Source organism: Hylobates moloch, unplaced genomic scaffold (assembly GCF_009828535.3).
Source record: "Hylobates moloch isolate HMO894 unplaced genomic scaffold, HMol_V3 SCAFFOLD_2, whole genome shotgun sequence".
Lineage (NCBI taxonomy): Eukaryota > Metazoa > Chordata > Mammalia > Primates > Hylobatidae > Hylobates > Hylobates moloch.
The window spans coordinates 26,889,616-26,902,976 of NW_026652277.1; the positions used below are offsets into that span (position 1 = coordinate 26,889,616).

General features: G+C 36.6%; 1 protein-coding gene across 7 annotated transcripts in view; it reads right to left on the bottom strand.

Moving 5' to 3' along the window:
• The window catches only part of GSTCD (glutathione S-transferase C-terminal domain containing), a 166,607-nt gene that overhangs the window by 21,403 nt on the left and 131,843 nt on the right, over positions 1-13,361 (bottom strand). For 4 of the 7 annotated variants that reach the window (XM_032173241.2, XM_032173329.2, XM_058432431.1 and 1 more), the window contains exons 11-12: positions 12,545-12,614; positions 6,904-9,208 (exon numbers count right to left, since the gene is read on the bottom strand). In XM_032173241.2, the coding sequence (XP_032029132.1) occupies positions 9,072-9,208; positions 12,545-12,614 (207 nt within the window). In that variant the 3' untranslated portion in view covers positions 6,904-9,071. Of the gene's footprint in view, positions 1-6,903; positions 9,209-11,346; positions 11,502-12,544; positions 12,615-13,361 lie in introns of those variants that run through there. The other 3 variants (XR_009211341.1, XR_009211340.1, XM_032173582.2) reach the window with 3 other exon arrangements.

Genomic DNA, 13,361 nt, shown 5'->3' on the forward strand with positions numbered 1-13,361 from the left:
TCCTTCTGAAACTATTCCAACAATAGAAAAAGAGGGACTTCTCCATAACTTATTTTATGAGGCCAGCATAATCCTGATACCAGAGCCTGGCAGAGACACAACAAAAAAAGAATATTTCAGGCCAATATCCTTGATGAACATTGATATGAAAATCCTCAATAAAATACTGGCACACCGAATCCAGCAGCACATTAAAAATTTAGCTTACCCACCATGATTAAGTCGGCTCTATCCCTGGGATGCAAGGCTGGTCCAACATACACAAATCAATAAATGTAATCCATCACATAAACAGAACCAATGACAAAAACCACATGATTATCTCAATAGATGCAGAAAAGCCCTTCAATACAACAACACCCCTTCAGGCTAAGGACACTCAATAAACTAGGTATTGATGGAACATATATCAAAACAGTAAGAGCTATTTATGACAAACCCACAGCCAATATAATACTGAATAGGCAAAAGCTGGAAGCATTCCCTTTGAAAACTGGAACAAGACAAGGATGTCCTCTCTTGCCACTCCTATTCAACATAATATTGGAAGTTCTGGCCAGGGCAATCAGGCAAGAGAAAGAAATGTATTCAAATAGGAAGAGAGGAAGTCAAATTGTCTCTATTTGCAGATGACATCATTGTATATTTAGAAAATCCCATCGTCTCAGCCCCAAAACTCCTTAAGCAGATAAGCAACTTCAGCAAAGTAGTAGGATACAAAATCAATGTGCAGAAATCACAAGCATTCCTATACACCAATAATGGACAGAGAACCAAATCACGAGTCAATACCCACTCACAATTGCTACTAAGAGAATAAAATACCTAGGAATCCAACTTACAAGGGATGTGAAGGACCTCTTCAGGGAGAACTACAAACCACTGCTCAAGTAAATAAGAGAAGACACAAACAAATGGAAAAACATTCCATGCTCATGGATAGGAAGAATCAATATCGTGAAAATGGCCATACTGCCCAAAGTAATTTATAGATTCAGTGCTATCAACATCAAGCTACCATTGACTTTCTTCACAGAATTAGAAAAAACCACTTTAAATTTCATATGGAACCAAAAAAGAGCCTATATAGCCAAGACAATCCTAAGCAAAAAGAACAAAGCTGGAGGTATCACGCTACCTGACTTCAAAATATACTACAAGCCTACAGTAACCAAAACAGCACGGTACTGGTATCAAAACAGATATATAGACCAATGGAATAGAACAGAGGCCTCAGACACAACATCACACATCTACAACCATCTTATATTTGACAAACCTAACAAAAGCAAGCAATGGGAAAATAATTCCCTATTTAATAAATGTTGTTGGGAAAACTGGCTAGCCATATACAGAAAACTGAAACTGGACCCCTTCCTTACATCTTATACAAAAATTAACTCAAGATGGATTAAAGATTTAAATGTAAGACCTAAAACCATAAAAACCCTAGAAGAAAACCTAGGCAATACCATTTATGACACAGGCATGGGCAAAGACTTCATGACTAAAATAGCAACACCAATGGCAACAAAAGCCAAAATTGACAAATGGGATCTAAATAAACTAAAGAGCTTCTGTACAGCAAAAGATACTATTGTCAGAGTGAACAGGGAACCTATAGAATGGAAGAAAATTTTTGCAATCTATCCATCTGACAAAGGGCTAATAGGTAGAATCTACAAGGAACTTAAACAAAGTTACAAGAAAAAAATAAACAACCTCATCAAAAAGTGGGCAAACAATATGAACAGACACTTCTCAAAAGAAGACATTTATGTGGCCAACACACATATGGAAAAAAAGCTCATCATCGCTGGTCATTAGAGAAATGCAAATCAAAACCACAATGAGATACCATCTCTTGCCAGTTAGAATGGTGATCATTAAAATGTCAGGAAACAACAGATGCTGGAGAGGATGTGGAGAAATAGGAACACTTTTACACTGTTGTTGGGATTGTAAATTAGTTCAACCATTGTGGACCACAAATTACTCAAGAATCTAGAACCAGAAATACAATTTGACCCAGCAATCCCATTACTGGGTATATACCCAAAGGATTATAAATCATTCTGCTACAAAGACACATGCACATGTATGTTTGCTGCAGCACTATTCACAATAGCAAAGACTTGGAACCAACCCAAAAGTCCATCAATGATAGACTGGATAAAGAAATTGGACATATATACACCATGGAATACTATGCAGCCATAAAAAGGAATGAGTTCATGTCCTTTGCAGGGACGTGGATGAAGCTGGAGACCATCATTCTCAGCAAACTAACACAGGAACAGAAAACCAAACACTGCATGTTCTCACTCATAAGTGGAAGTTGAACAATGAGAACACATGGACATGAGAGGGGAACATCACACACCAGGGCCTGTTTGGCGGTTGGGGGCGAGGGGAGGGATAGTATTAGGAAAAATACCTAATGTAGATGATAGGTTGATAGGTGCAGAAAACCATCATGGCACATGTATACCTATGTAACCTGCACGTTCTGCACATGTATCCTAGAACTTACAGTATTAAAATAATAATAATAATAAAAGAACAGAATGCAAGTGAAGAAAGTCCCTGGTGTACTTAATACGTAATAAAGGCACTGGCACTTCAAATCAATCTGATACAAATCTGGCTTTTTTACAATGGTATTTTGAAAAGTAACTAACATCAAAAGGAATATTAGATTTCCACCTCAAACTACCAACCAGAAGAAATTATTGGTAGTTTAAAGATTTAAATGTAACAACTAAAACTATTAAAGAATTAGAATTTCAAAAATACAGATATTTTTTAATTGGGGGGGAATTTTTTCTGAGAAACCACAAGAAAGTGACATATATTTTAAACTTTACAATAGCAAACTAAAAAAAAACAACACCTTCCTCCATAAAGGCCAACTCAGAAAAAGATAATGTAATAAAAAGTCTTTAATCCACACGTAAACTTTTATTAATTTATGTGAAAGATGAAAGTACCAGGTAAAAAATGAGTAAGAAACATAAATGCAATGCCTAGGCTCAAAGTTCAATAAATGTGTTGATTAAATAAATTAATTAATAATTGCCTAGAAAACTCAGATTATAAATTGTGCAAAAACATGAAAAAGTATGCAATCATATACTTTTATACAAGATAGCATTCTTTGCCCACTAAATTGGCCAATATTTAAAGAGATATCTGATAATGCCTGTATCGATGAAGGGTTTAGGGAAATAAACACTCATATATTCCTCGTAGGAGTGTAAACTTGTACCTTCTTAACGGAATATTTGGTACTATAGGTCAAATACTTTAATACATGAGTCAGAAATGGACTTTGCAAATTTGAAACTCCATTTAATGTTTCTCCAACCTTCTAAAGGTAAGTGTGAAAGTTCACAAAACAATATAGTTAATTCCCTCTCAATCATGGTTTCACTTTCCACCATTTCAGTTACCTGTGGTTTGAAAATATTAATTGGAAAATTCCAGAAATAAATAATTCATAAGTTTTAAATTTCATGCTTCTGAGTGATGAAATCTTGTGCTGTCCCATTCCGTCCAGCCCAGGACTTGAATCACCCCTTTGTCCAGTGTATCCACACTACATAAGCTAACCATGCCACTTAGTAGCCATCTTGGTTATCAGACTGAAACACAGTATATATAGGGTTCAGTACCATTCAAGGATTCAGGCATCTATTAGAGATCTTGGAACATATCTTCTGCTGATAAGGTGGGGAAAACCATAGCTGGAAATGCCTATAGCACATGCCTTCCTTCTCTTTGATGGATTAGAGAGAATGCCCTACACCAAATCAATGGCATGTAAGAACTCTATTTCCAAACTGGAATATACGATGGTCTTTTACTTTTGTCTTTTCCCCTCATCTCTCCTTCCCTTTCTTCCTTCAACTACATTGTGGGTGGCATGTTATATTATTATATAAAGCTATATATTCCCACCCTATTAATATCAGGAGGCACTATATAACTCATTTTAGACAACAAAATAAGGGAAGTAATGTGTATCACATCTGAGCTGAATCTTCAATAACTAGCTGGTAGTTTGCCATGCCAATTTTTCCCTTGCCAGGAGACCAGCTATGTTCCCAGTAGAGGCTAACCAGTCAGGCTAAGTCATGGTTATGATGGTAATGTGAAGTAGTCATAGCAATTTGGACAGATATGTGGTATGAATGAAAAATACATCCTTCTTGGGTAAAGACACAGAGATTTTGTTATCATAGTTTATCCCAGCCAATCCTGATAGGATGGCTAAAGAGCCTGAATTTGAATATTAGTTCTACCAATTACTGGCTGAGTTCAAATCCAGGTCTGCATTTATTGTGTAAACTTAGCCTCAGTTCCTTTAAAATAGGATTACTAATGGTATCTAGCTCATAGGGTCACTACAAGGAAAAAATGACTTAAAAGACTAAATGAGTTATTTGTAAAGGGTTTAGAATAGTGCCTAGCAAATATTAAGTACTGTATGAATGTTTGTTAAATAAATCTGGGTGGGCCAGGTGAGGTGGCTAATGCCTGTAATCCTAGCACTTTGGGAGGCCAAGGTGGGAGGACTGCCTGAGCCCAGGAGTTCAAGACCAGTGTGGGCAACATGGTGAGACCCCTATCTCTATAAAATGAAAAATGAATAAAAACAAATGTGTCTATAAAAAAAAAAGTCTAGGAGGCATACAACAAAGTATTAACACCGTGAATTTAAGAATTTTCTTCTTTTTGTTTAGCCACATCTTTTCTACAACAAACATGTATTTCTTTGTAATTAAAAATGTGTATTTGGCCAGTTACGGTGGCTCATACCAGTAATCCCAGCACACTGAGAGGCTGAGGTGGGCGGATTGGTTGAGCCCAGGTGTTTGAAACCAGCCTGGGCAACATGATGAAACATCATCTCTACAAAAAAATACAAAAATTAGCTGGACGTGGTGGCATGTGCCTGTAGTCCCTGCTACTCTGGAGGCTGAGGTAGGAGGATCACTTGAGCTCAGGGAGGTGGAGGCTGCAGTGAGCCATGTTCACCTGGGTAACAGAGTGAGACCCTGTCTCACAAAGAAAAAAATGTATTAAAAACTCCAAACTACTTTTGTATTCTTTTAAAAAATTATAATTTAAAAATGTATCATTTTATTATAATTTCATTATATAACTTTACAGAAACATCTCTAATTTCATTATGAAAGTCAGTAGAAAAACAGGTTTCAGTATGTGAAAGCTCTACTAATAGCAATTTTCTTGAACCATGGAATGGGCAATTCCTGTAGCCAAAATCTATAGAATGAAACTAAATGTCTCACTGGTGTTATTTACATATTATCTTGCACGTGTGCCCTGAAAATGTTTTGATATCTAATATGACTGAAATTTTTCTCCCAAGATAAGAGAAAGTAGTTTAGCCATTAATAATTATACTCCTGTTTCTGAGTCAGGCTCAAAAGTCAATGAAAGATGAGCTGTGGTTTCTAATATTATTACAACCTTGGGAGAGATAGATCAGTGAGCAGTAGCCTTGCATTTGATGGACAAAGGTGAGGGTAAGATCAGGTCACTTGTTGGGCTTTTATCATTGCAACAATCTTCCTGCTCCCTGCATCCAACTCTTTTTATTTGCCCTGGCTGGGAAGAAGCATTGGCAAGGATTTACATAGAAAAATAATGCCCGAAGAGCAATCACAATACTCATATCTCTTACTAGCTGCAGACATCACAGCTGGAGAATGCCATGCCAAGAACAAGGGTGGGAGAGCAATGGGGTCCCCTTTCTATTTTTCTTTTTTTGAGACAGGGTCTCACTCTGTCACCCAGATTGGAGTGCAGTGGCACAATCTCAGCTCACCACAACCTCCGCCTCCCAGGCTCAAGCGATTCTTCTGCCTTAGCCTCCCTAGTAGCTGGGATTATAGGCATATGCAACCACCGCCAGGCTTATTTTTGTATTTTTAGTAGAGACAGGGTTTCACCACGTTGGTCGGGCTAGTCTCAAACTCCTGACCTCAAGTGATCCACCTGCCTTGGCATCCCATAGCACTGAGATTACAGGCGTGAGCTACCACGCCTGGCTCCCCTTTCTATTTTTGTTCTCCATACTCATCAGATAGGCTTTTTGTTTTTGGTGGTGGTGTTGGGGGGGTGTACCTTGAGTCACCTCGGGAGGACTGAGAAGACTACTCTGGATGGTAGACATTTTATAACAGATACCTAATTCCAGGGAGGTCAAGTCTCAGAGCAGAAGGATGAATGACATTATTAAGCTAGTGGGAGGGGTAAAAGGAGGTTATTCTAAGTACAGGGAACACCATGTAAAAAGCTCAGGGTAATAACATCAAAAAAATAAAACAAATCTTCTATACAGAAAATTACAAAATGTTTCTGAGTAATTAAAGGAGACCTAAACACATGCAAAGATATCTTCATAGATTATAAGATTCAATCTTATTAAGACATTCATTTTCCTCAAATTGATCTAAAGAGAACAGGCAATACCAAAAATCCCAGCAAGCTTTTTTGGTAAAATTTTAAAAAGAAATTGATAAGTCAATTCTACGATTTATCTGGGGATACAATGGATCCAGACAGCCAAAATAATCTAAGGAATGAAAAATAAAATTGGGAGACAAACTACCTGATTTCCAGATTTACTATAAAGCTACAGCAATCAAAACAAACAGATTAATGGAAAAGACTAGAGAATTCAGAAATAGAACCATACATATAGATCAACTGATTTTCAACTGAGGTGCCAAGGCAGTTCAGTGAAGAGAGGAAGGGATTTTTATTTAATGATGCTGAAACAACTATATATTCCTCAAAACCTACCTACCTTTATATGTGAGTTTGATTTGAGATCGATCATAGACCTAAATGTAATAAGCTAGGACCATAAAGTTTCTACAAAAAAAATCTTAGGAGAAATCTTATAACCTCAGAGTTGGTAAAATTTATTAGAAAGGACACAGAAAATATTAATCATTAAAGTAAAAGGGTAAATTAAATCTTCATCACAATTAAAACATTCATTATGAAAATAAGTAGGTAAGCCACAGACTGGAAAAAATATTCTCAATGTGTTTACCTGACAATATTTAATGGGAATATTCTATATCTGATTTCAGTGATGGTTGCATGTGTATATACAGTTGTCAAAACATCTCAAATGAATACTTAAAAATCTGTTATTGTATTGTATATAAATTAAACCTCAATTAAAAGAAAGTCCAGAATAAAAGAGCATGTTGTTATCTATAGGCACAAATGACTAAAATACTCAGGGCTAATGATTAATTCTTTTTAAAAATTTTATCCCAGAAAACACGATTCCAATATGTCTCCCACCCCCACCCACACTGCTCTGTAAAATACTCCTGTATTTTAATCCATAGTGATGATCAGCGATAGTGCTTTCTCCTCATGATACATGTTGTACAGGGGTTGAAAACATTAAAATAAATCTCAAATGGAATAAATTGGGACATGTAAAAGTTAAAGAATTAGCAGCATTGAGAAAGGATGCATCATTTGTCTTTTAAAATGTTGGCTGGCAGAAAAAGAATTTAGGTAAGTTTCCATATTCTGCACTCCTCACACCACTAATAAGTTTTACCCAGAAATATATCAATAAAAATGATTGACATCTGAATAACAAATCCTGTGACAACACACTGTAGTATTCCATAAAGAACTTGGCCAGGTGAGGTGGCTTACGCCTGTAATCTCAGCACTGTGGGAGGCCGAGGCAGGTATATCACCTGAGGGTCAGGAGTTCAAGACCAGCCTGGCCAACATGGAGAAACCCCATCTCTACTAAAATTACAAACAAAATTAGCCAGGCATGGTGGCAAGTGCCTATAATCCTAGCTACTTGGGAGGCTGAGGCAGGAGAATGCAGAGGTTGTGGTGAGCCAAGATCGAGCCATTGAACTGTAGCCTGGGCAACAAGAGTGAAACTCTGTCTTAAAAAGAAAAAAGCTTAACTAATTCTTTAATCTTTTTCTTCTAGATGATTTACTTCTATAGGCAAAACATTGTCTTTTGCAACTCATCTTTGAATTGAAAAGAATCTAGGCCAAGGTTTTGAAAATACTGGATCCTCAATAATTACTTATAAACTTAAATGTATTAATCAATGTACTTATTGTTAAAATGTATGTCCAAATTACACATTCCCATAATAAGAAATGTATGGCAATTATTTAATAATTTGAACCAGTGATGATCTCATTTGGTAATTTATGGGAAATTTATTTCTTTATTTATTTGTTTATTAATTCATTCATTGATTTGAGTCTGGGTCTCGCTTTGTCATCCAGGCAGGAGTGCAGTGGCACTATCAAGGCTCACTGCAGCCTTGACTTCCTGGGCTCAAGTGATCCTCCCACCTCATTTTTTGGATTTTCTGTAGGGCAGGCTGGTCTCGATATCCTGAGCTCAAATGATCCTCCCACCTTGGCCTCTCAACGTGCTGGGATTATAGGCATGAGCCACCATGCCTGGCAGAAATATATTTAAAAGGAATATATTAAATGCTATACAAGTTCAACTAGCCCCAGCTTAAAAATAACTGTACTATAATTACCTGACTAGATTTTTTTAAAGTGATAGAAAAAGTACAATTGTTAAAAATATAAAAAACAAAAAACTCCACTGAGTCTACTTTCAGTCCCCATGTGAATATCTAAATTAGTATAAAATAAAGGCTGTTAAGTGTGCTGTTTTGAATTAAACATCACATTGGCAAGATCAGAGGAGCTTGTGAAGTAAGAAGGAAATTGTTATTCCTGTGATGGAACCTCCACTAGTATTATTCTTTTGGCAGCTGAGACTTCAGGGGATACTCACTATGAAAACCAGCAGTCCTTTAATCACACATTGTAAGAGCATTTGTGATGCTTTGCAGGGAGCCTTTACTTCCAAGATTTCCCTGTTGCTTTCCTTCCTGAGCACAATAGGTTCAAGATGGCTAATGCTGTTTCCTAGTTATGCCAAGAACCTCCTGAATGCCACTGGGCATCCAACGTGAAGACAGATGGCAAAATATCAAATGTGAATATCTCATTTTAAATGGGGACTCCCACAATCATGTTATTTTTGGGAGAGCAGCTCTCTGGCTCCATGGATATCACTTGAACGGAGTATCCACATTCTTCTGCAGCTCTTGCTCGATCCAGATCCACCAAGCACATGCACTGTTTTCCTGAAATACAGTCAAACGGTATCATGAGACACCCTTTCACTAGCAGGACAATTTCAGTTTGTTTAAGGGAATCTATATAGTGACAAAATCTGCAAGTACTATGGAGCATTCTTTGTACCCCTAAGTTTTGTTTAGTTTCTTTCAATTTAATTCTTGATCAATGTGGAAAGACGATGGTGACAAAAACACGGCACTTCATATATTTGCCTCTGCTAATAATTTAAAGAATGTTAACCTTTTCAGATGTATTTATAAGCAAATCTCAAATTAGAGCCTCAGACTGTATTTCCTACTTTGGTTAAAAATACATTTAAAGACCTGTTCTCTGCTTTCCCTATAAAACTACATTATCCGTAATGTTGTGGAAAAAAAATTTGTCTTTAAGAATATTTAAAATAACATGCTGATTAAGTGGTGTCTGAAAGACATTAGCTTTTCCAGCTGAAGTTTTTTAGGGCTATGAAGAAGTGAGAAATGAAAAATATTTGAGAAAATTCTCAATTACATGCCTTTTATTTCAGGTGGAAATATAATGTTGAGTGTAGTATACTCTTAATTTTCTGAGCTCCTGTACCTCTATAAAATAGTGGTATCGTATTTCATTTACAATCTTTGGAAGACAAAAGAGGAAACCTGACTGGCAAGAAAAGCAGTTAATTTGTTTTCCTTTGGCAAACACAAACTTTAAAGGTAGCTTGGGAAAAATGATTTGGGGCTGAATATATTCAAAGCCATGATTTACTTTTATACTTTCAATTGCTCTAAATTCAATATATAAGCTTCTTCATCCTCCTGGAAAAAGATCACTGACTATGCAGAACTTCATTATATTTTTCCTAAACAATTATAATAATGCCTAAACATTGAATGACAGTGGAAACTGATAAACTAAAACAACTTCAGAAGTGAAGATAGATCACCAAAATAGAAAAGTTCTATGAACAACAGAATCCTCACAGAAAAAAACAGTGGAAGGTGAAATCAGTAGGTAAGAACTAGCAATGAGAGACTCACATTTAAAATGTTTATTTTGTACATTTTCCTTAAAAGGGCCCATCCCACAAAGAATAAACTGTGTTAGAAATGATATAAAAAGAGATGTCTAGAATTCCATTTAGGCAAAATCATCCCTTCTTCATTAACAGCCTTATGGCTGACATTCTTTTTTTTTTCCCTTAAAATATTGTCTTTTCTTTAAGACATCTGTAAATGTTTCTCCCATCTACTTTTTAGTTTAAAATGAAACATTCTCTGTCAGAATGGGATGCTCTACATTCCTTAAGTACCCACCCAGGGTTTACATTGCAGCTCATTTACCCTTGGCTTTGATCCCAGTCCAGTTAATTTTTCCTTTTCCATTATGTAGAAGAATTTCATGTTTTCACATGTTGAAGTGTCTCTACAACTGAAATTTAGCTGCTGGTAGTCTACCTTTGTGGGCCTGGGGAGTTTCCTAAAAATGTTCACAGAACACAAGAATGGCCTGTGTAAAGCAGAGATGTAGACGTGACAGCTTTCTCTCAATGTGATTCCCCCTGTTCTTCTCATTGCCAAATGCCCCCCCCCCCCCCGCCACTCTAGCAACTTCCCTGCCAGCTACTCCCCTTTAGTTTGATACCTAAAACACACATCTACCATGTACCCATCCATCCACCATACTAATTATGTCTTCATTGGATTGCTATCATTTGAATGTGTCCTCCAGAAAGCATGTGTTGGAAACTGAATCTGCAATGCAACAGTGTTAGAAGTGGGGCCTAATGTGAGGTGATTAGGCCAAGAGGGTGAAGTGAATGAAATAATACCATTATCATGGTAGTGGGTTCATTATCTAGAGTGTGGGTTCCTTATAAAAGGACAAGTTCAGCTTTCTCTTGCTCTCTCTCTTGCCACGTGATGCCTTTCATCATGTTATGATGCAGGAAGAAGACCCGCACCAGATGCCAGCCCCTTAATCTTGGACTTCCTGGTCTCCAGAAATGTGAGCCAAATAAAAATTTGTTCATTATGAATTACCCAGTCTATGGTATTGTGTTATAGCAGTGCAAAACAGACTAAGATATGGGTCTAGTGAGTGGAGTCTCATCAAATGTGTATTTGATTAATTCAAAGTGTTGGAGATGGGAAAAGGAGGAGCAAGAAGGAAAGGCATTGAAAGAGAAAGAGGTTGCAGGCAGGAGAGGATGAGTTCTTTCCAAATGTTTATGCTGCAGAGAGTGAGAAAGAGAAGCAATCACTTACTCCTTGAGTCTCAGGTCTCAGGTCTCCAAGTGTGAGCATCTTGCTATGCTGCCTTTGATTTTAGAGATTAAAGATAAGGATTTCGCATACAACTTGGTCTCTGAATGTAAGTTAACAGCTTCATCTGGTGCTCAGCCAAAGAAACAACAATCTGTTTTCTAGTATATCATGGAGGAAAAGGGGCTACATTGTAAATTTAGAGAAAAAATATGATGGTGTCCAATGTTGGGCTTCTCTGAATAATTTTAAGATTAGTTTTGACTGAACCCACTTGTCGTAAACCCTGACATGACACCAGTATGCTGGGAAGCAGTAACTAAGGTGGACAAGAACTTCATGTCCAGAATCAAATAATTTGGGTTCATAGTATAGCTCCATCATCTACCAGATGAAGGACCCCAAGCAAGCTTTTGTCTCAGTTTTCTTATCATTAAAATGTAAATAATAGTACCTACCCCATATGTATATTTGTAAGAATTTACCAAGATAACAGTCGAGAGCATTTAGCTCAGTGCTTAAATGTATAACTATTAACTGCTATTATTCTTTTAAATGTGATTTCTTTTTCTAAAGTGAAGTCTTCAATAAATCAATTACTTATTAAACTTGAAATGTTTCTGTGGTCTTCCAATTTAGGTAATATTTAATATTGTCAAACAAATTGGTCTATGATAAATAATACACAAGTATCCTTTTTCCTGAGAAAGCAAACATTATCATCCCCATGTATACATTTTATAATGCATCAATTTTAGTATATATAGTTGACTTTAAGCTTTATTATTTTCTTTTATGGCTTTTGATAGATCTTGCAGTTTGTTCATAACAGTAAGAGATTTAATGTAAAAATCCTACTCAATGTACAAACATTCAAAATACATTTAAAAGTATCAAAGTTAACCAAAATAGGATAAAATGTTATAGTTACAATACCCTTTTCAATATGAATTAAGTTTTTTTGGGAAGAACATAATTTAGTTTCTCATTGAAAAACAGACTTCATGTTGCTAAATTTTTCCCATATAGACTTGGTCCAATCATTCCCAGTCACACTGTGCATAATACACTCAACAGCTGCTCTGTGAAAACACATACCTATGAGCCTTCGTTGGGGTGGGAGCTGGACAGCTGTCTGGTCTGCAAATCTGCACAGAATCATGTGTTCCTAAAAGAAAAAGCAATAGAATGTGGGTTTATTTTTATCTTCTGTTTCAAAGTTATAAAAACAACCACCAAAAAAACTACCTCATTTTTCTGGAGTTCAACATTGTTTAATTGAATAAAGTACTGCATAAATAGTATTTTTGAAAAAAGTAAACTTTCAGAAGATGGTACTTAATATATTTCTTCCCTTCAAGTACACTGTTATTTTTTTGTTTTGTTTTGGACAGTCTCGCCGTCGCCCAGGCTGGAGTGCAGTGGCGCGATCTCAGCTCACTGCAACCTTGGTCTCCCAGACTCCCAGTGATTCTCATGCCTCAGCCTCCATGTAGTTGGGACTACAGGCACATGCCACCACATCTGGCTAATTTTTTGTATTTTTTTTTTTTCAGTAGAAACGGGGTTTCACTATGTTGGCCAGGCTGGTCTCGAACTCTTGGCCTCAGGTGATCCGCCCGCCTCAGCCTGCCAAAGTCCTGTGATTAACAGGTGTGAGCCACCATGCCCAGCTGGCCCAGATGTAGTTCTTAAGAATAGATGCACAGAAAATTCTCAGGGTCATTTTGCCCAGTTGCTTTTAGCTGAAATATAAAAATATGTTTACATTTTGCTATTATAATGTGTTAAATTAAAAGACCAAAATTTCACTTATATTTTTCTTTTATAAAATGTATTTGAAACTCTGGAATGTGGTTCCAGGCAGTCTTGCTAAGTGGCTTTTCTTTTCTTTCTTTCTTTTGAGACGGAGTTT